At 51.2% G+C, this 24,354-nt stretch overlaps 1 protein-coding gene across 3 annotated transcripts in view; it reads left to right on the top strand.

Moving 5' to 3' along the window:
• Positions 1–24,354, top strand: part of tmem63c (transmembrane protein 63C) — a 536,405-nt gene that overhangs the window by 361,580 nt on the left and 150,471 nt on the right. For all 3 annotated transcript variants that reach the window (XM_072494521.1, XM_072494522.1, XM_072494517.1), the window contains 2 exons: positions 6,037–6,157; positions 7,807–7,940. In XM_072494521.1, the coding sequence (XP_072350622.1) occupies positions 6,037–6,157; positions 7,807–7,940 (255 nt within the window). The remainder of the gene's footprint in view (positions 1–6,036; positions 6,158–7,806; positions 7,941–24,354) is intronic.

The following is a 24,354-nucleotide window of genomic DNA, read 5'->3' as shown; positions in this document are numbered from 1 at the left end:
CTCCCCCACACTGACCCCCTCCCCCACATTGCCCCCTCCCCCACATTGCCCCCCTCCCCCTCACTGACCCCCCTCCTCCACACTGACCCCGCCCACACTGACCCCCTCCCCCGCACTGACCCCCTCCCCCCCTGCCCCGCTCTGACCCCCCCACACTGACCCCTCTCCCCCACACTGACCGCCTCCCCCACACTGACCCCCTCCCCCACCCCCCCTCACTGACCCCCCCCTCCCCCACACTGAACCCATCCCCCCACTGACCCCCCCTCCCCCCACTGACCCCCCTCTCCCACACTGACCCCCCCTCCCCACACTGACCCCCCCTCCCCCACACTGACCCCACCTCCCCGACACTGACCCCCCTCCCCACACTGACCCCCCCTCCCCACACTGACCCCCCTCCCCCACACTAACCCCCCTCCCCCCACACTAACCCCCCTCCCCCACACTGACCCTCCTCCCCCACACTGACCCCCCTCCCCCACACTGACCCCCCCACACTGACCCCCTCCCCCACACTGACCCCCTCCCCCACACTGACCCCCTCCCCCACAGTGACCCCCTCCCCCACACTGACACCCCTCCCCCACACTGACCCCCCTCCCCGTACTGACCCCCCTCCCCGCACTGACCCCCCTCCCCGCACTGACCCCCTCCCCCGCACTGACCCCCTCCCCCGCACTGACTCCCTCCCCCGCACTGACTCCCTCCCCCGCACTGACCCCCTCCCCCGCACTGACCCCCTCCCCCGCACTGACCCCCTCCCCAGCACTGACCCCCTCCCCCGCACTGACCCCCTCCCCCACACTGACCCCCTCCCCCACACTGACCCCCTCCCCCACACTGACCCACCCACACTGACCCCCCTCCCCCACACTGGCCCCTCCCCCACACTGACCCCCCTCCCCCGCACTGACCCCCCCTCCCTCACACTGACCCCTCTCCCCCATACTGACCCCCCTCCCTCACACTAACCCCTCTCCCCCGCACTGACCCCCCCCCGCACTGCCCCCCCCACACGCCCCCTCCCCCACACTAGCCCCCTCCCCCACATTGGCCCCCTCCCCCACACTGACCCCCTCCCCCACACTGACCCCCTCCCCCACACTGACCCCCTCCCCCACACTGACCCCCCTCCCCCACACTGACCCCTCCCCCACACTGACCCCTCCCCCACACTGCCCCCCTCCCCCACACTGACCCCCTCCCCCACACTGACCCCCCCCACACTGATCCTCTCCCCCACACTGATCCCCTCCCCACACTCCCTCCCTCCCCACACTGACCCCATCCCCCACACTGACCCCCTCCCCCGCACTGACCCCCTCCCCCCCTGCCCCGCACTGACCCCCCCCACACTGACCCCTCTCCCCCACACTGATCCCATCCCCCACACTGACCCATCCACACTGACCCCCTCCCCCACACTGGCACCTCCCCCACACTGACCCCCCTCCCCCGCACTGACCCCCCCTCCCTCACACTGACCCCTCTCCCTCGCACTGACCCCCCTCCCTCACACTGACCCCTCTCCACCACACTGACCCCTCTCCCTCACACTGACCCCTCTCCCCCACACTGACCCCCCTCCCCCTCACTGACCCCCCTCCCCCTCACTGACCCCCCTCCCCCGCACTGACCCCCCTCCCCCACACTGACCCCTCTCCCCCACACTGACCCCTCTCCCCCACACTGACCCCTCTCCCCCACACTGACCCCCCTTCCCCCACACTGGCCCCCTCCCCCACACTGGCCCCCTCCCCCACACTGGCCCCCTCCCCCACACTGGCCCCCTCCCCCACACTGGCCCCCTCCCCCACACTGACACCCCCCACACTGACACCCCCCACACTGACACCCCCCTCACACTGACCCCCCTCCCCCACACTGACCCCTCCCCCACATTGCCCCCCTCGCCCACACTGCCCCCTCGCCCACACTGACCCCCCTCCCCCACACTGACCCCCCCCACACTGATCCCCTCCCCCACACTCCCTCCCTCCCCACACTGACCCCATCCCCCACACTGACCCCCTCGCCCACACTGACCCCTTCCTCCCTGCCCCGCACTGACCCCCCCCACACTGACCCCCTCCCCCACCCCCTCACTGACCCCCCCTCCCCACACTGATCCCCTCCCCCACACTGATCCCCTCCACCACACTGATCCCCTCCACCACACTGACCCCCTCCCCCCCACTGACCACCCCTCCCCCCACTGACCCCCCCTCCCCGCACTGACCCCCTCCCCCACACTGACCCCCTCCCCCACACTGACCCCCTCCCCCACACTGACCCCCTCCCCCACACTGACCCCCTCCCCCACACTGACCCCCTCCCCCACACTGACCCCCTCCCCCACACTGACCCCCACCCCACACTGAGCCCCTCCCCCACACTGACCCCCTCCCCCACACTGACCCCCTCCCCCGCACTGACCCCCCTCCCCATACTAACCCCCCTCCCCACACTGACCCCCCTCCCTGCAGTGACCCCCCTCCCCCACACTGACCCCTCACCCCACACTGACCCCTCACCCCACACTGACCCCCCTTCCCACACTGACCTCCTCCCCCATACTGACCCCTCCCCCACACTGACCCCCCACCCCACACTGACCCCCCTCCCCCACACTGACCCCCCTCCCTCACACTGACCCCACTCCCTCACACTGACCCCCCTCCCCCACACTGACCCCCCTCCCCACGCTGACCCCCCCTGCCCCGCACTGACCCCCCTCCCCCACACTGACCCCCCCTCCCCACACTGACCCCTCTCCCCCGCACTGACCCCCTCCCCCACACTGACCCCTCCCCCACACTGACCCCTCCCCCACACTGCCCCCCTCCCCCACACTGACCCCCCTCCCCCACACTGACCCCCCCCACACTGATCCTCTCCCCCACACTGATCCCCTCCCCACACTCCCTCCCTCCCCACACTGACCCCATCCCCCACACTGACCCCCTCCCCCGCATTGACCCCCTCCCCCCCTGCCCCGCACTGACCCCCCCCACACTGACCCCTCTCCCCCACACTGATCCCATCCCCCACACTGACCCATCCACACTGACCCCCCTCCCCCGCACTGACCCCCCCTCCTTCACACTGACCCCTCTCCCTCGCACTGACCCCCCTCCCTCACACTGACCCCTCTCCACCACACTGACCCCTCTCCCTCACACTGACCCCCCTCCCCCGCACTGACCCCCCTCCCCCACACTGACCCCTCTCCCCCACACTGACCCCTCTCCCCCACACTGACCCCTCTCCCCCACACTGACCCCCCTTCCCCCACACTGGCCCCCTCCCCCACACTGGCCCCCTCCCCCACACTGGCCCCCTCCCCCACACTGGCCCCCTCCCCCACACTGGCCCCCTCCCCCACACTGGCCCCCTCCCCCACACTGACACCCCCCACACTGACACCCCCCACACTGACACCCCCCACACTGACACCTCCCACACTGACCCCCCCCTCACACTGACCCCCCTCCCCCACACTGACCCCTCCCCCACACTGCCCCCCTCGCCCACACTGCCCCCTCGCCCACACTGACCCCCCTCCCCCACACTGACCCCCCCCACACTGATCCCCTCCCCCACACTCCCTCCCTCCCCACACTGACCCCATCCCCCACACTGACCCCCTCGCCCACACTGACCCCTTCCTCCCTGCCCCGCACTGACCCCCCTCCCCCGCACTGACCCCCCTCCCCCGCACTGACCCCCCTCCCCCACACTGACCCCTCTCCCCCACACTGACCCCTCTCCCCCACACTGACCTCCCTTCCCCCACACTGGCCCCCTCCCCCACACTGGCCCCCTCCCCCACACTGGCCCCCTCCCCCACACTGGCCCCCTCCCCCACACTGGCCCCCTCCCCCACACTGGCCCCCTCCCCCACACTGGCCCCCTCCCCCACACTGACACCCCCCACACTGACACCCCCCACACTGACTGACCCCCCCTCACACTGACCCCCCTCCCCCACACTGACCCCTCCCCCACACTGCCCCCCTCGCCCACACTGCCCCCTCGCCCACACTGACCCCCCTCCCCCACACTGCCCCCCCCCACACTGATCCCCTCCCCCACACTCCCTCCCTCCCCACACTGACCCCATCCCCCACACTGACCCCCTCGCCCACACTGACCCCTTCCTCCCTGCCCCGCACTGATCCACCCCACACTGACCCCCTCCCCCCCACTGACCACCCCTCCCCCACTGACCCCCCTCCCCGCACTGACCCCCTCCCCCACACTGACCCCCTCCCCCACACTGACCCCCTCCCGCACACTGACCCCCTCCCCCACACTGACCCCCTCCCCCACACTGACCCCCTCCCCCACACTGACCCCCACCCCACACTGAGCCCCTCCCCCACACTGACCCCCTCCCCCACACTGACCCCCTACCCCGCACTGACCCCCCTCCCCATACTAACCCCCCTCCCCACACTGACCCCCCTCCCTGCAGTGACCCCCCTCCCCCACACTGACCCCTCACCCCACACTGACCCCTCACCCCACACTGACCCCCCTTCCCACACTGACCCCCTCCCCACACTGACCCCCTCCCCCACACTGACCCCCTCCCCCACACTGACCCCCTCCCCCGCACTGACCCCTCTCCCCCACACTGACCCCCCTCCCCATACTGACCCCCCCTCCCACTCTGACCCCCCCACACTGACCCCTCTCCCCCATACTGACCCCTCCCCCACACTGACCCCCCACCCCACATTGACCCCCCTCCCCCACACTGACCCCCCTCCCTCACACTGACCCCACTCCCTCACACTGACCCCCCTCCCCCACACTGACCCCCCTCCCCACGCTGACCCCCCCCTGCCCCACACTGACCCCCCTCCCCCACACTGACCCCCCCTCCCCACACTGACCCCTCTCCCCCAAACTGATCCCCACCCCCGCACTGACCCCCTCCCCCGCACTGACCCCCTCCCCCGCACTGACCCCCTCCCCCGCACTGACCCCCTCCCCCGCACTGACCCCCTCCCCCGCACTGACCCCCTCCCCCGCACTGACCCCCTCCCCCGCACTGACCCCCTCCCCCGCACTGACCCCCTCCCCCGCACTGACCCCCTCCCCCGCACTGACCCCCTCATGCGCACTGACCCCCTCCCCCGCACTGACCCCCTCCCCCACACTGACCCCCCCCCACACTGACCCCCTCCCCCACACTGACCCCCTCCCCCACACTGACCCCCTCCCCCGCACTGACCCCCTGCCCCGCACTGACCCCCTCCCCCGCACTGACCCCCTCATGCGCACTGACCCCCTCCCCCGCACTGACCCCCTTCCCCACACTGAGCCCCTCCCCCACACTGACCATTGGGTCGTGCTGAACAGTATCGTACAGAATAGTAGATGTATTAAATTTATTCCCATGGCGCGAGTGTCCTAAGAAGGTTTTGACTGAGTGACTTGCCAACTTATTGGGCCATGTTAGGGGACAGTTAAAAGGGAGCATAATGCCCATTGTGCGTTTGTTCATTTCGATAGTTACTGTTGGCCTCAGCATTGTGGTTCTATAGAATTTATTAGAAGTTAATCGTGTCGTTTGTGTCCGTGTCTGCGCGGGTTTCCTCCGGGTGCTCCGACTCCTCCCACAAGTCCTGAAAGACGTGCTATTAGGTGAATTGGACATTCTGAATTCTCCCTCTATGACCCGAACAGGTGCTGGAGTGTGGCGACTAGGGGCTTTTCGCAGTAACTTCATTGCAGTGTTAATGTAAGCCTACTTCTGACAATAAAGATTACTTTACTTTACTATAGTGGGGGAAATGATCAAATTACTCCGGCTGCACATGTGTGATGGGTGTGAACTGTATCATGCTCAGTTGTAATGTTCCAAAACAGGATTAGTCTGCTGATAGTCAATGTCTAAACATGGGATTTGGTGATGTTGAAAGCACACATATTGTACAGCGGAGGTGGGGGCATCAGGAAAGAGACATCTGGCTTCCTGCCTGTGGTCCTATTGTGTTTGTAACTTCTATTTTCCTCTCTCAGGCGGAAGGCAATGAAAGGACGTCTATATTTCACAGCCAAGGCCCAAAAAGAAGGAAAGATAATGATTAAGACCCATCCATTGGCACGGGTCTGTTGCTGCCACTCCTGTGGGTTTGAACAGGTGAAAAGAATGGAAACCTCAGTTTACAAAATAAATAGACAGATATGTTAAAAGCAGGAAAGTGGAGGCAGCGGAGAGGGCTGGAGGAGCCGGTGTTGTCTGGGCGGCGGTGGGGACGGGTGGAAAAGCTGTCTGGAGCTTCAGGAGCGACAGAAATGAATGAGGCAGTGAGACACCGAATGTGGCAAAAGTGTCAATCACTGAGATTCAGGAGAAAGGCAACTGATTAGGATGTAAATTGGCCACAATGGTCCAGGAGGTGAGGATATCAGCAAAGCAGAGGGATGGGGATGTATGAGATGGTGGTGAAATCAGGGACCTGGATTTTCATGGAGTTGCAATGACTCTGGAGACAATGATGCGCAGGACCCAGTTCCGGGGTCCTCACCCACATTCACAGAGCTCGAAGGATGCAGATAGAGAGCCCGCGCTCCCAACCTGACTGGCTGCATTGCTGGGGTCGGTATCTCTGACCCCCTGTCATTTTCTGCGACTGCTTCCAGTTGACTTGTGGTTTGTCTCTCAAAGGAATCGTGAACCAGAGTTAGGATTCAGAAACATTTTGAAAAGTAAATTTTAAAGATCTTGCGCGTGCCCTCTCAATATGCCTTCCATGCTCTGTACATGCAAACTCAAAGCCCCCCATCCATCCTCATGGCCCCATATGACCCATGCCAACTCATAGCTCCTACCACCCCGAGGGGCCCTCACACCCCTCCATGCTGACTCCCTTCCATGCCCATTCATCCAGTAAACGCTCTGTACAGAACCAATCAACCTTATTCCATCTACAAACAATGACATGTATGGAACTGCTTGGGGTCAGAAAACACCCTGTCACAAATCCCCTTTTGGAAAAAAGAACCTGCTGTTTCTACAGCCTATAAAAGTGTCAGTCAATCTGACCCATCACAGAAAAATAATTTATTATAACCAACAGTTCTGTGCAGCTCTCACCCAAGCATGCAGACGGGTGTCAGAATTCTTTCAGTAGAGATGGGTGACCATCATGCTTTGCTGAGAGCTCAGACTCATAAGATGATTTCTCAGCCGGGAACCCTGTTTTGGCAGCCATTACGAGGAGTGATAGGGATTGGTGGAGGGCATGATAGCATGAAGGCTCTAAGGGATCATGGGTTTGGATAGAGAGGCATGAGCTGGCATGATGATTTGGAATGTTGTGCAGGTGAGGGGCTGAGGGCCCATCAACCTTTAATAGAACTGGGTCAAAGTCGCAGAGAACCAAGGTGGGCCTTCTAACCAGCCTACACTCTGCTTCTGGAGTTGGTGGGCCTGACTCGATCTGACACATTGCCCCGCCCTCCCAGAGCAAAGATCGAGACATTCGGGCAGCCTTTCTACCGAGGAAGATAATAAAGTCATCCTCTAAACACGGATAAAACGGCTGAATTCAAGAAGTAAGATGAGTGTGACAGTCTTTGACATCAGGGCAGCATTTGACCAAGTCTGGCATCAAGGGGCCCTCGCAAAACCTAAGTCCATCAGAATCACTGGGAAACTGTCCACGGGTTGGAGTCATATCTGACACAAAGCAAAATGGAGGTGGTTGTTTGAGGCCAATCATCTCAGCCCTCGAGCTATGAGGTACATGGCCAATTAGTTACCAAGTATTTCTGTCATTTTTGCAGGTGGATGCAGAGCAGTACTACAGTGAATTGGAGGAGAAGCTAACAGATGAGTTTAATGCTGAGCGGAATCGGATTACCCTGAAAAGGCTGGGAATGGGGTTTGTGACCCTGCAGGATGAGCGGATGACAGCCGTGTGAGTGTCCGAGTGGGGGAGATACCTGTTTGGTTGTTTATTGGACTTTCCATTTATCAGTTTATACAAACAATCTGACTTGAATTTGCCCTCCACTCCCTGGCACTGGCTGTACACGGACCAGCACTGACCATACACTGCCCCTCCACTTCCTGCTACTGACCCAGCACTGCTACTACGTCAGCCAAAACAGTTGTCCATCTCCTAAAATCTATCAAGTCCAGTTTACCAATCACCCCGGTGCTCACTGACTTGCAACCACCTCTATTGAAATATATATTTCCTTAAATAAGGGGACCAAACTGCTCCCAGTGCTCCAGATGTGGTCTCACCAATACCGTGTACAGCTGCAGCCAGACTTCCCGACTCTTATACTTCAACCCCTTGAAATAAGGGCCAACATTCCATTAGCCTTCCCGATTACCTGCTGTCCCTGTGTGATAACTCTCTGTGTTTCGTGCACACGTACCTCCAAGTCCCTCCAAAAAAGGTGTAACTAGTAGACCAGGGAGAACTGGTGGATGTGGTTTATTTAGACTTTCAGAAGGCTTTTGACAAGGTCTCACATAGCAGATTAATATGTAAAGTTAAAACGCATAGGATTACGGGTAGTGTCTTGAGATGGATAGAAAGCTGTTTGACAAAACATTGGGATAAATGGGTCTTTTTCCCATTCGCAGGCAGTGACTAGTGGGGTACCGCAGGGATCTGTGCTCGGACCCCAACTGTTCACATTATATATTCATGACTTGGACGAGGGAACTAAATGTATTATCTCCATATTTGCATTTGATACCAAGTTGGGTGGGAGGGTGAGCTGTGAGGAGGATGCAGAGATGCTTCAGCTGGATTTGGACAGGCTGAGCGAGTGGGCATATGCATGGCAGATGTAATATAATGTGGATAATGTGAAGTTATCTGCTTCAGCAGCAAAAATAGGAAGGCAGATTATTATTTGAATGGGTATAAATTGAGAGAGGCAGATACTCAGCGAGACCTTGATGTCCTCGTGCATCAGTCGCTAAAAGTAAGCGGCAGGTACAACAGGCAGTAAAGAAGGTAAATGTTATGTTGGCCTTCATAGTGAGAGGATTTGAGTATAGGAATAGAGATGTTTTACTGCAATTGTATCGGGCATTGGTGAGATCAAACCTGGAGTATTGTGTTCTGGTTGGTGTCCTTATCTGAGGAAGGATGTTCTTGCTATGGAGGGAGAGCAGCGAGGGTTTACCAGGCTGATTCCTGGGATGGCGGGAATGTCATATGAGGCGAGACTAAGTCAGTTAGGATTATATTCATTGGAGTTTAGAAGAGTGAGAGGGGATCTCATAGAAACTTATAAAATTCTAACAGGATTGGACAGGGTAGATTCGGAAAGAATGTTCCCGATGATGGGCGTGTCCAGAACTAGGGGTCATAGTTTGAGGGTAAAGGGAAAACCTTTTAGGACTGAAGTGGGATCAGGGTATTGAGTTGGAAGATCAGCCATGATCATAATGAATGGTGCAACAGGCTCAAAGGGCTGAATGGCCTCCTCCTGCTTCTATTTTCTGTGTTTCTATGTAAGTGCCTTTGCATGCAGCTTCCTGCAGGCTTTCGTTATTTAAATAATACTCTGTTCTACATTCCAAAATGCACAACTTCACATTTTCCCACATTATACTCCATTTGCCAACTTTTTTGCCCAGTTACTTATCATTATCTCATCACCAACTAGAGAGCAGGCCGTCCTAGACTGGGTACCTCGTCCTAGACTGGGTACTGTGTAATGAGAACGGAATCATTGACAATCTAGTTGTGCCTTGGGATGAGCGACCATAATATGATAGAATTTTTGATCAAGCTGGAGAGTGAAGTTGTTGATTCTGAGTCTAGGGTCCTGAATCTTAATAAAGGAAACTACGATGATATGAGGCATGAGTTGGCTTTCATCGATTGGGAAACGTTATTTTATGGGATGACAGTGGATAGACAATGGCAAACATTCAAGGAGCTTATGGAGGAACTGCAACAATGTTTATTCCTGTCTGGCACAAAAGTAAAACAGGAAAGGTGGCCAATCCATGGCATACAAGGGAAATTAGAGATAGTATTAGATCCAAGGAAGAGGCATTAAAATGGCCAAGAAAAACAACAGGCCTGAGGATTGGGAGCAGTTTAGAATTCAACAAAGAAAAAATAAGGAATTGATTTAAGAAGGGGAAAATACGTGAGTAAGCTTGCAGGGAACATAAAAACTGAGTGTAAAAGTTTCTATATGTACGTGAAGGGAAAAAGATTGGTGAAGATAAATGTAGGGCCCTTACAATGCAGGTCATACAAATGTAGGTCTCTTACTAGAGCCCCTCGAACTCATCTTCCAGTAAAGTAACCTCGAGGATCAGGGAGTCGACTACCGGAACCATTTCAGAGGCCTGAAAGATTCACCATGTGGCTCTGGATCCAGCGTCTCCACCGTTGGTTTTATGCTATCACCTCATCACGTCTCGGAATCATCATATTTGATATCATCGGAGTTAATATCATAGTACTCATCATCACTTTCTTCATACTCATGATCATTATCCTCATATTCATCATCACTATCTTCGTACTCATCACTATCTTCGTACTCATCATCACTATCTTCGTACTCAATCAGTATCTTCATACTCATCATCGATATCCTCATACTCATCATCAATATCTTCGCGCTCATCATCGATATCCTCGTACTCATCATCACTTTCTTCGGACCCATCATCACTTTCTTTGTACTTATCATCACTATCTTCGTACTCATCATCGATGTTCTTGTATTCATCATCACTATCTTCGTACTCATCATCACTTTCTTCATACTCCTCATCGATATCCTCGTAGTCATCATCACTATCTTCGTACTCCTCATCGATATCCTCATACTCATCACTATCTTCGTACTCCTCATCGATATCCTCGTACTCATCATCACTATCTTCGTACTCACCATCGATATCCTCGTACTCATCATCGATATCCTCAAACTCCTCATCGATATGCTCGTACTCATCATCAATATCCTCGTACTCATCATCAATATGCTTGTACTCATCAATATCCTCGTACTCATCATCGATATCCTCAAACCCATCATCGATATGCTCATACTCATCATCGATATCCTCGTACTCATCATCGATATCCTCGTACTCATCATCGATATCCTCGTACTCATCATCGATATCCTCGTACTCATCAAAGAACAAAGAAATGTACAGCACAGGAACAGGCCCTTCGGCCCTCCAAGCCCGTGCCGACCATGCTGCCCGACTAAACTACAATCTTCTACACTTCCTGGGTCCGTATCCCTCTATTCCCATCCTATTCATGTATTTGTCAAGATGCCCCTTAAATGTCACTATCGTCCCTGCTTCCACCACCTCCTCCGGTAGCGTGTTCCAGGCACCCACTACCCTCTGCGTAAAAAACTTGCCTCGTACATCTACTCTAAACCTTGCCCCTCTCACCTTAAACCTATGCACCCTAGTAATTGACCCCTCTACCCCGGGGAAAAGTCTCTGACTATCCACTCTGTCTATGCCCCTCATAATTTTGTAGACCTCTATCAGGTCGCCCCTCAACCTCCTTCGTTCCAGTGAGAACAAACCGAGTTTATTCAACCGCTCCTCATAGCTAATGCCCTCCATACCAGGCAACATTCTGGTAAATCTCTTCTGCACCCTCTCTAAAGCCTCCACATCCTTCTGGTAGTGTGGCGACCAGAATTGAACACTATACTCCAAGTGTGGCCTAACTAAGGTTCTATACAGCTGCAACATGACTTGCCAATTCTTATACTCAATGCCCCGGCCAATGAAGGCAAGCATGCCGTATGCCTTCTTGACTACCTTCTCCACCTGTGTTGCCCCTTTCAGTGACCTGTGGACCTGTACTCCTAGATCTCTTTGACTTTCAATACTCTTGAGGGTTCTACCATTCACTGTATATTCCCTACCTGCATTAGACCTTCCAAAATGCATTACCTCACATTTGTCCGGATTAAACTCCATCTGCCATCTCTCCGCCCATGTCTCCAAACAATCTAAATCCTGCTGTATCCTCTGACAGTCCTCATCGCTATCCGCAATTCCACCAACCTTTGTGTCGTCTGCAAACTTACTAATCAGACCAGTTACATTTTCCTCCAAATCATTTATATATACTACAAACAGCAAAGGTCCCAGCACTGATCCCTGTGGAACACCACTGGTCACAGCCCTCCAATTAGAAAAGCATCCTTCCATTGCTACTCTGCCTTCTATGACCTACCCAGTTCTGTATCCACCTTGCCAGCTCACCCCTGATCCCGTGTGACTTCACCTTTTGTACTAGTCTACCATGAGGGACCTTGTCAAAGGCCTTACTGAAGTCCATATAGACAACATCCACTGCCCTACCTGCATCAATCATCTTAGTGACCTCCTCGAAAAACTCTATCAAGTTAGTGAGACACGACCTTCCCTTCACAAAACCATGCTGCCTCTCACTAATACGTCCATTTGCTTCCAAATGGGAGTAGATCCTGTCTCGAAGAATTCTCTCCAGTAATTTCCCTACCACTGAAGTAAGGTTCACCGGCCTTTAGTTCCCTGGATTATCCTTGCTACCCTTCTTAAACAGAGGAACAACATTGGCTATTCTCCAGTCCTCCGGGACATCCCCTGAAGACAGCGAGGATCCAAAGATTTCTGTCAAGGCCTCAGCAATTTCCTCTCCAGCCTCCTTCAGTATTCTGGGGTAGATCCCATCAGGCCCTGGGGACTTATCTACCTTAATATTTTTTAAGACACCCAACACCTCGTCTTTTTGGATCTCAATGTGACCCAGGCTATCTACACACCCTTCTCCAGACTCAACATCTACCAATTTCTTCTCTTTGGTGAATACTGATGCAAAGTATTCATTTAGTACCTCGCCCATTTCCTCTGGCTCCACACACAGATTCCCTTGCCTATCCTTCAGTGGGCCAACCCTTTCCCTGGCTACCCTCTTGCTTTTTATGTACGTGTAAAAAGCCTTTGGATTTTCCTTCACCCTATTTGCCAATGACTTTTCGTGACCCCTTCTAGCCCTCCTGACTCCTTGCTTAAGTTCCTTCCTACTTTCCTTGTATTCCACGCAGGCTTCGTCTGTTCCCAGCCTTTTAGCCCTGACAAATGCCTCCTTTTTCTTTTTGACGAGGCCTACAATATCTCTCGTTATCCAAGGTTCCCGAAAATTGCCGTATTTATCCTTCTTCCTCACAGGAACATGCCGGTCCTGAGTTCCTTTCAACTGCCACTTGAAAGCCTCCCACATGTCAGATGTTGATTTGCCCTCAAACATCCGCCCCCAATCTATGTTCTTCAGTTCCCGCCTAATATTGTTATAATTAGCCTTCCCCCAATTTAGCACATTCATCCTAGGACCACTCTTATCCTTGTCCACCAGTACTTTAAAACTTACTGAATTGTGGTCACTGTTACCGAAATGCTCCCCTACTGAAACATCTACCACCTGGCCGGGCTCATTCCCCAATACCAGGTCCAGTACCGCCCCTTCCCTAGTTGGACTGTCTACATATTGTTTTAAGAAGCCCTCCTGGATGCTCCTTACAAACTCCGCCCCGTCTAAGCCCCTGGCACTAAGTGAGTCCCAGTCAATATTGGGGAAGTTGAAGTCTCCCGTCACCACAACCCTGTTGTTTTTACTCTTTTCCAAAATCTGTCTACCTATCTGCTCCTCTATCTCCCGCTGGCTGTTGGGAGGCCTGTAGTAAACCCCCAACATTGTGACTGAACCCTTCTTATTCTTGATCTCTACCCATATAGCCTCACTGCCCTCTGAGGTGTCCTCCCGCAGTACAGCTGTGATATTCTCCTGAACCAGTAACGCAACTCCGCCTCCCCTTTTACATCCCCCTCTATCCCGCCTGAAACATCTAAATCCTGGAACGTTTAGCTGCCAATCCTGCCCTTCCCTCAACCAGGTCTCTGTAATGGCAACAACATCATAGTTCCAAGCACTAATCCAAGCTCTAAGTTCATCTGCCTTACCCGTAATACTTCTTGCATTAAAACATATGCACTTCAGGCCACCAGACCCGCTGTGTTCAGCAACTTCTCCCTGTCTGCTCTGCCTCAGAGCCCCACTGTCCCTATTCCCTAGTTCTCCCTCAATGCTCTCACCTTCTGACCTATTGCTCCCGTGCCCACCCCCCTGCCATACTAGTTTAATCGATATCCTCGTACTCATCATCGATATCCTCGTACTCACCATCGATATCCTCGTACTCACCATCGATATCCTCGTACTCACCATCGATATCCTCGTACTCACCATCGATATCCTCGGACTCATCATCGATATCCTCGTACTCATCATCGATATCCTCGTACTCATCATCGATATCCTCATACTCATCATCGATATCCTCGTACTCATCATCGATATCCTCATACTCATCATCGATATCCTCGGACTCATTATCGATATCCTCGGACTCATCATCGATATCCTCGTACTCATCATCGATATCCTCGTACTCACCATCGATATCCTCGGACTCATCATCGATATCCTCGTACTCATCATCGATATCCTCGTACTCATCATCGATATCCTCGAACTCACCATCGATATCCTCGTACTCATCATCGATATCCTCATACTCATCATCGATATCCTCGGACTCATCATCGATATCCTCGTACTCATCATCGTTGTCTTCCATGAAGTATAACATTGCTGATGGAGGTATGCGTTCATGCAGGAATTGACCCATTTTCAATTCAGCAGCGGGTTTTGGTGCAGAGCTTCCATCGACCACTCCGTGCTCTAGAACCTCAGGGGAAGTGAAGAAATTGAAAAAAGAGTTATTTTCCACAGTTTTACGCATAGGCCGACCCTCATGCGATTGGTTCAGTCTGATGGTTTTCCTCGTGTCATTGTTTCGTTCTTCCAGTGGATGTGGCAATCTGTGCAGCCGTAATGATAAATACGAGGAAGCCTTCCCCATCAGCCGCGGCTCCATCGGGTATGATTTTACGAGAACTTCAATTTGTGAAGAACTCATTTGATTCAAACTTTTTTAAAAACTTCAAGTACCCAATTCATTATTCCAATTAAGGGGCAATTGAGCGTGGTCAATCCATCTACCCTGCACATCTTTGGGTTGTGGGGGTGAAACCCATGCAACAGCGGGAGAATGTGCAAACTCCGCACAGACCATGACCCAGAGCCAGGATCGAACCTGGGACATCGGCGCTGTGAGGCAACAGGGCTAACCCACTGCGCCACCGTGCTGCCCCTTTCGATTCAGACTTGAACATGAAGCCCATTGGCTGTCCGGGATCCGAAATTTTTATTGCAACGTCCTGTAGATACTTTAGAATGGGCTCATCATACTTCTGTATCCCGCCTCTGAGCCTGTCCTCATTCTTGAAGACGGCTAACCAGAATTCTGCTATGTCTTTCGGAATCTCACTTTCCATCCCTGGCTGATCTTCCTCTACTTTCACTATCTCTCGTATCTCTTCGGATAATTGTGGCACTGTATCGGGTTGCAAATCGCTGTAATTTTTCGTCAGCTCGCTAACTGGGACGTACAGCCGCTCCACTAGGTTCAGGGTCTCACACGCATCCACCCCTACGATAGATTCACGTTTTGGAGAAAGGTACGATGTGTCTTCTATTGTGTACCCAAGCTTCCAGGACACATTCCCCCAATGTCTCAAACTTGTTCCCACTGTAGAGGACCAGCGTTCTTGGCTGGGTTACGACTTCCAGCGGCATTCGCAGGATGTGCAGATCACCCAGACTGAGGAGGTTTGCCTTCGCTCCCGTGTCAAGTTTGCATTTTATCATCATGTCGATTAACATCACTGGAATGGTCCATCTGCTTTTGACGGTAACAGCTGGGCTGGAACTGTCTTTCCAATTGGTCATCAAAACTTCATTCCTTTTTTGTTTTCAGAGTCATACATAGAACATAGAACATAGAACGATACAGCGCAGTACAGGCCCTTCGGCCCACGATGTTGCACCGAAATAAAAGCCATCTAACCTACACTATGCCATTATCATCCATATGCTTATCCAATAAATTTTTTAATGCCCTCAATGTTGGCGAGTTCACTACTGTAGCAGGTAGGGCATTCCACGGCCTCACCACTCTTTGCGTAAAGAACCTACCTCTGACCTCTGTCCTATATCTATTACCCCTCAGTTTAAAGCTATGCCCTCTCGTGCCAGCCATTTCCATCCGCGGGAGAAGGCTCTCACTGTCCACCCTATCCAACCCCCTGATCATTTTGTATGCTGGTCATGTGCAGAGTCATCGTGCCCTTGGTTGAGATGAGATCCACAAAAAAATTCATGAAGCGTCATCTCATTAACTGCATTGATGGAGTCCATCTGGTCCACAGCAGGACACGAAAAACACTATTTTGCAAAATTCCCAACATGGCCGCACCTGGAACAGACTTTTCCAAAGGCCGGACGTGGCCACGGGCCATGTCGGTTGCCGCATTTCTGGCACAAGATGGCAGCGGCTCCTGTCGGCTGCTTAAAATGAGCGCCTGCACCGAGACCACATTTCTTCATGACGTGCGTCACAGCGCTAATGGCGCTGACGTCTTCCTCTATGTTGGTGCCAAAATGCTTCGAGCTGAATGTGCTGATTTGCTATGCAGCCACCTCACCCACATGGCAAATCTTTATTCCTTGTTCCAATACCAAATCTTCTTGCTGCAACCTGTCACGAAGCTTATCAATTATTTTACCAAAGACAATTTGGCCGCAGATCATTGAAGATTTCAGGTTGCTGAAGTTGCAGGACTGGGCCTTCAGCCTCAAGGCCGTCACAAAACTGTCAAACAATTCACCAGGTTTCTGGGTACATGTACGCAACATTTATCTCTCAAATGTCTCATTCTTTTTGGGGGCGCAATGTTGATCAAAGTACCGAAAGACTTCATCGTATCTCTTGCTCTCCTCCTCATTGTCAAAAGCAAAAGTATTGCTTGTGAACCGGGCACCGTGAGCAGCAATGTAAGTCGCCTTTCGTCAGGCTGTGCCTGCAGGCCGAGGGCCGATACAAAGAGATTAAACAGCTGCTTGAAGACACTCCAGTTTTCGTCTCCGTTACCCGACACTTGAAGCTGACGGGGAGCCTTTCAACCTTTCATGTCGAACTTCAGTGTCTTTTACCGTGTTGAGTCGCCAATGGTTGGTTCTTCAGCTAATTTTAACTTTTCTGACGTTACCCTCAAATCTTCAGCTCTGGTACCATGTTGTGTTCTGTGATCTTGTCTTGCAATGATTCTACAGAACTGCTGGTGATTTAGCCTGAACTATCATTTATTAATGTACACCTGGTAAGGTAACGATTAGATACAGACCAAGTTATCATAGAGTTACATTAAACTCTCCTGGAACTACCCTTATGTGCGACTGATCTCATGTACGCCTTACAACCTTCTGCTGGTAGCCGGATGTCACTTGACTGATGTCTGATGCCACCTGCTGCTGGGAGGTCACACTGCTGAGTACATGTGATATTATCTACAGGCATATCACCACGGGCAGGGCTGACCTATGGGGAGAGATTGAATAGGTTAGGATTGTATTCGCTGGAGTTCAGAAGAATGAGGAGGGATCTCCTAGGAACCTATAAAATTCTAACAGGACTGGACAGGGTACTTGCTGGATGGTGGGTGTGTCCAGAACCAGGGGTCACAGTCTGAGGATACGGGGTAGACCATTTAGGAGATGAGGAGAAATGCCTTCACCCAGAGAGTGGTCGGCCTGTGGAATTTGCTACCACAGGAAATAGTTGAGTCCAAAACATTGCATGTTTTCAAGAAGCAGTTAGATAGAGCACTTAGGGTGAAGGGGATCAAAGGTAATGAGGGGAAAGTGGGATTAGGCTATTAAGTTGGATGATCAACCATGATCATAATGAATGGCGGAGCGGGCTCGAAGGGCCGAATGGCTGCTATTTTCTATGTTTCCATCCATTCCGATTCAGACGTCCTCGAAAAACTCTAAGAAATTAGTCATACACAAAGAACAAAGAACATTACAGCACAGGAACAGGCCCTTCAGCCCACCAAGCCTGTGCTGATCCAGATTCCTCATTTAGACCTAAATACATCTTAAACGTTGCTATTGTGCCTGCCTCCACCACCTCCACTGGCAACGCGTTCCAGGCACCCACCACCCACTGCGCGAAAAATTTTCCCCGCACATCTCCCCTAAATTTTCCCCCCTCTCACCTTGAACTTGTGACCCCTGAGTCTTCCACCCTGGGAAAAAACTTCTGACTATCCACCCTGTCTATACCTCTCGTAATTTTGTAGACCTCAATCAGGTCTCCCCTCAGCCTCCGTCCTTCCAACAAAAACAATCCAAGTTGTTTCAACCTCTCCTCATAGCTAACAGCCCAGACCAGACAATATCCTGGTAAACCTTCTTTGAACTCTCTCCAAAGCATCCACGTCCTTCTGGTAGTGTGGTGACCAGACTGAACGCAATATCCTGAATGTGGCATCACTAAAGTTTTATACAACTGTAACATAACCTGCCAACATGTACTCAATACCTCGGCCGATGAAGGCAAGCATGCCCAATGCCTTCTTCACCACCTTATCCACCTGCATTGCTACTTTCATGGAACTATAGACCTGACTGTCCAGATCCCTCTGTATGTCAGTGCTGCTAAGGGTTCTGCCATTTACTGTATAATTCACACCTGAATTTGACCTTCCAAAATGCATCACCTCGCATTTGTCCGGATTGAACTCCATCTGCCATTTCTCTGCCCAACTCTCGAATCTGTCTATATTCTGCTGTATTCACTGACAGTCCCCTTCACGATCTGCAACTCCACCTATCTTAGTGTCATCTGCAAACTTGCTAATCAGACCATCCTCCTTCCAAATCATTTATATATATTACAAACAACAGTGGTCCCAGCACTGACCCCTGTGGAACACCACTAATTACAAATCTCCATTCTGAAAAACTCCCTTCCACTGTTACTCTCTGTCTCCTGTTGCCAAGCCAGTTCTTTATCCATCTCGCTCGCACACCCCGAATCCCATGCGACTTTACCTTTTGTACCAGTCTGCTATGAGGGACCTTGTCAAATGCCTTACTAAAGTCCATATAGACGACATCCACAGCCTTTCCCTCATCAATTAATTCTGTCACCTCCTGAAAAAAACCTCAATCAAGTTAGTAAGACATGACCTTCCTCACACAAAACCATGTTGCCTATTACTAACACGTCCATTCGCTTCAAAATGTCAATAAATCCTGTCCCTCAGTATCTTCTCCAACAGCTTCCCCACCACTGATGTCAGGCTCAGCGGCCTATAATTAACTGGGTTATCCCTGCTTCCCTTCTTAAACAGAGGGACAACATTGGTAATTCTCCAGTCCTCTGGAACCTCGCCTGTGATCAAAGATGATGCAAAGATATGTGTTAAGGTCCCAGCTATTTCCTCTCTTGCCTCCCACAGTAACCTGGGATAAGATATTGGATATCTTAAAACGCATTAAACCGTAATGCATTTTAAGATATCCAATACTTCCTCCTTCATTATCTGACAGGTCCTAAAGTATTCATACACCCATCCCGAACCTCAACATCCGTCATATCCCTCTCCTTGGTAAATACCGATGTAAAGTACTCATTAAGGATCTCAGCCACTCCTCTGATTCCACGCAGGATTTCCCTCCTTTGTCCTTGAGTAGGCCTCCTCTTTCCCTAGCTACCCTCTTGCTCCTTAGATATGTATAAAAAGCCTCGGGATTTTCTTGACCCTGCTTGCCAATGATGTTTCATGGCCTCTTTTAGCCCTCCTACTTTCCCGACATTCTTCAAAAGCTTTGTCTGTTTTTAGTTGTCTAGACCTTATACTTGCTTCCCTTTCATGAAGCCACGCTGACTCTGCTGGATTAGATTATGAATATCCAAATGTGCTGCTATTACTTCCTGAATAATTGACTCCAACATTTTTCCAACAGTAGATGATAGGCTTATCGGCCAATAGTTACTCGCTTTATGGCTCCCCTTTTTGAACAGGGGAGTCACATTGTCAGTTTCCCAATCCTCCGGTACTTCCCCAGAATTCAAGAATTTTTGGAAAATTACAACCAATGCACCCACTCTCTCTGCAGCTACTGGGATGGCTCTGCTGCGCAGCTGGGCAGGAAGAAGAATGGCAGGGCTATAGTGATAGGGGCTCAATTGTAAGGGGAATAGACAGGCGGTTCTGCGGACGCAATCGAGACTTCAGGATGGTATGTTGCCTCCCTGGTGCAAGGGTCAAGGATGTCTCGGAGCGGCTGCAGGACATTCTGTGGGGGGAGGGCGAACAGCCAGCTGTCGTGGTGCACATAGGCACCAACGATATAGGTAAAAAAACGGGACGAGGTCCTACAAGCTGAATTTAGGGAGCTAGGAGTTAAACTAAAAAGTAGGACCTCAAAGGTAGTAATCTCAGGATTGCTACCAGTGCCACGAGCTAGTCAGAGTAGGAATGCCAGGATAGAGAGGATGAATGCGTGGCTCGAGAGATGGTGCAAGAGGGAGGGATTCAAATTCATGGGACATTGGAACCGGTTCTGGGGGAGGTGGGACCAGTACAAACCGGACGGTCTGCACCTGGGCAGGACTGGAACCGATGTCCTAGGGGAGGGGGGTGTTTGCTAGAGCTGTTGGGGAGAGTTTAAACTGATGTGGCAGGGGGATGGGAACCGATGCAGGAAGTTGGAAGGTAGTAAAACAGGGACAGAAATAAAAGGCAGTAAGGGGGAAAGTGTAAGGCAGAGAAGCCATAGTCAAAAATCAAAAAGGGCGACAGTACAAGGTACAGTGACTGAGGGGAGCTCAGTGAATAGGACCAGGAATACTAAAAGAAATAAAACGGGAAGTGAAAACATTAATGGTAAGCGATGCGGCAGGTTGTTACATGAAGATATGGGTTCGACGACAAGGAAAATTAGGAGAAAGGTTAAGAGAAAATATAACTTAGGAGAGGTTACTGATCGAGGTGTTAAGATTCAGAACAGAGGTAAAAAAGCCAACATAAGTGTACTTTACCTGAATGCCCGTAGTATTCGGAGTAAGGTAAATGAGTTGATGGCGCAAATCATCGTGAATGACTATGATTTAGTGGCCATTACTGAAACATGGTTAAAGGATGGTCACGACTGGGAGTTAAATTTCCGAGGGTATCAAACTTTTCGGAAGGACAGAGTGGATGGTAAGGGAGGTGGTGTAGCTCTGTTATTTAAGGATGACATCCGAGCAACAGTAAGGGATGACATCGGTGCTATGGAGGATAAGGTTGAATCCATTTGGGTGGAAATCAGGAATAGTAAGGCTAAAAAGTCACTGATAGGAGTAATCTATAGGCCACCAAATAGTAACATTATGGTGGGGCAGGCAATAAACAAAGAAATAACAGATGCATGTAGAAATGGTACAGCAGTTATCATGGGGGATTTTAATCTACGTCGATTGGTTTAACCAGGTCGGTCAAGGCAGCCTTGAGGAGGAGTTTATAGAATGTATCCGCGATAGTTTCCTAGAACAGTATGTAATGGAACCTACGAGGGAACAAGCGGTCCTAGATCTGGTCCTGTGTAATGAGACAGGATTGATTCAGGATCTCACAGTTAGGGATCCTCTCGGAAGGAGCGATCACAATATGGTGGAATTTAAAATACAGATAGAGGGTCAGAAGGTAAAATCAAGCACTAGTGTTTTGTGCTTAAACAAAGGAGATTACAATGGGATGAGAGAAGAACTAGCTAAGGTAGACTGGGAGCAAAGACTTTATAGTGAAACAGTTGAGGAACAGTGGAGAACCTTCCAAGTGATTTTTCACAGTGCTCAGCAAAGGTTTATACCAACAAAAAGGAAGGACGGTAAAAAGAGGGAAAATCGACCGTGGATATCTAAGGAAATAAGGGAGAGTATCAAATTGAAGGAAAAAACATACAAAGTAGCAAAGATCAGTGGGAGACTAGAGGACTGGGAAATCTTTAGGGGGCAACAGAAAGCTACTAAAAAAGCTATAAAGAAGAGTAAGATAGATTATGAGAGTAAACCTGCTCAGAATATAAAAACAGATAGTAAAAGTTTCTACAAATACATAAAACAAAAAAGAGTGGCTAAGGTAAATATTGGTCCTTTAGAGGATGAGAATTTAATTTAATGATGGGAGATGAGGAAATGGCTGAGGAACTGGCCAGTGACAATTGGAAATGAGGCTATGACAGGTGAGGACCTTGAGAGGATTGTTATCACCAAGGAGGTAGTGATGGGCAAGCTAAAGGGGCTAAAGGTAGACAAGTCTCCTGGACCTGATGGAATGCATCCCAGAGTGCTAAAAGAGATGGCTAGGGAAATTGCAAATGCACTAGTAATAATTTACCAAAATTCACTAGACTCTGGGGTGGTCCCGGCGGATTGGAAATTAGCAAACGTGACACCACTGTTTAAAAAAGGAGGTAGGCAGAAAGCGGGTAATTATAGGCCAGTGAGCTTAACTTCGGTAGTAGGGAAGATGCTGAAATCTATCATCAAGGAAGAAATAGCGAGGCATCTGGATGGAAATTGTTCCATTGGGCAGACGCAGCATGGGTTCATAAAGGGCAGGTCGTGCCTAACTCATTTAGTGGAATTTTTTGAGGACATTAACAGTGCGGTAGATAACGGGGAGCCAATGGATGTGGTATATCTGGATTTCCAGAAAGCCTTTGACAAGGTGCCACACAAAAGGTTGTTGCATAAGATAAAGATGCATGGCATTAAGGGGAAAGTAGTAGCATGGATAGAGGATTGGTTAATTAATAGAAAGCAAAGAATGGGGATTAATGGGTGTTTCTCTGGTTGGCAATCAGTAGCTAGTGGTGTCCCTCAGGGATCAGTGTTGGGCCCACAACTGTTCACAATTTACATAGATGATTTGGAGTTGGGGACCAAGGGCAATGTGTCCAAGTTTGCAGACGACACTAAGATAAGTGGTAAATCAAAAAGTGCAGAGGATACTGGAAGTCTGCAGAGGGATTTGGATAGGCTAAGTGAATGGGCTAGGGTCTGGCAGATGGAATACAATGTTGACAAATGTGAGGTTATCCATTTTGATAGGAATAACAGCAAAAGGGATTATTATTTAAATGATAAAATATTAAAACTTGCTGCTGTGCAGAGAGACCTGGGTGTGCTAGTGCATGAGTCGCAAAAAGTTGGTTTTCAGGTGCAACAGGTGATTAAGAAGGCAAATGGAATTTTGTCCTTCATTGCTAGAGGGATGGAGTTTAAGACTAGGGAGGTTGTGCTGCAATTGTATAGGGTGTTAGTGAGGCCACACCTGGAGTATTGTGTTCAGTTTTGGTCTCCTTACTTGAGAAAGGACGTACTGGCACTGGAGGGTGTGCAGAGGAGATTCACTAGGTTAATCCCAGAGCTGAAGGGGTTGGATTACGAGGGGAGGTTGAGTAGACTGGGACTGTACTCGTTGGAATTTAGAAGGATGGGGGGGATCTTATAGAAACATATAAGATTACGAAGGGAATAGATAGGATAGATGCGGGCAGGTTGTTTCCACTGGCGGGTGAAAGCAGAACTAGGGGGCATAGCCTCAAAATAAGGGGAAGTAGATTTAGGACTGAGTTTAGGAGGAACTTCTTCACCCAAAGGGTTGTGAATCTATGGAATTCCTTGCCCAGTGAAGCAGTAGAGGCTCCTTCATTAAATGTTTTTAAGATAAAGATAGATAGTTTTTTGAAGAATAAAGGGATTAAGGGTTATGGTGTTCGGGCCGGAAAGTGGAGCTGAGTCCACAAAAGATCAGCCATGATCTCATTGAATGGTGGAGCAGGCTCGAGGGGCCAGATGGCCGACTCCTGCTCCTAGTTCTTATGATGTAAGTCATCAGGGCCAGGGCGACTTACCTGCCTTCAGCCCCATTAGTTTGTCTAGTACTGCTCCTCCAGTTGTGGTGATATTTAATTACTCCTCCGTATTCTTTAGTATCAATGGGACGTCCGAAGTATCTTCCATCATAAAGACTGGTGTAAAATATCTGTCTAACTCCTCTGTTATTTCCTTGTTCCCCAAAACTATCTCCGCAGATTCATTCTCTGAGGGACATATGTTCATTTTGACCTCCCTTTTCCTTTTTATATATTTAAAGGAGCTCTTATTGACAGTTTTTATATTCCTCCCTAGTTTGCCATCGTAGCGTATTTCCTCTCTCTTGTCTCCTTAATTCTCCTTTGCTGGATTCTGAATTTATTCCAGTCTTCGTGGCTTTCACTGACTTTTGCCTCTTTATCTGTTTTTTCTTTCAACTTAATCCTTTCCTCAACTTCCATGGTTGGTTTATCCCTCCCT

Source organism: Scyliorhinus torazame, chromosome 2 (genome assembly GCF_047496885.1).
Source record: "Scyliorhinus torazame isolate Kashiwa2021f chromosome 2, sScyTor2.1, whole genome shotgun sequence".
NCBI lineage: Eukaryota > Metazoa > Chordata > Chondrichthyes > Carcharhiniformes > Scyliorhinidae > Scyliorhinus > Scyliorhinus torazame.
This window is presented reverse-complemented; position numbering and strand designations above follow the sequence as displayed.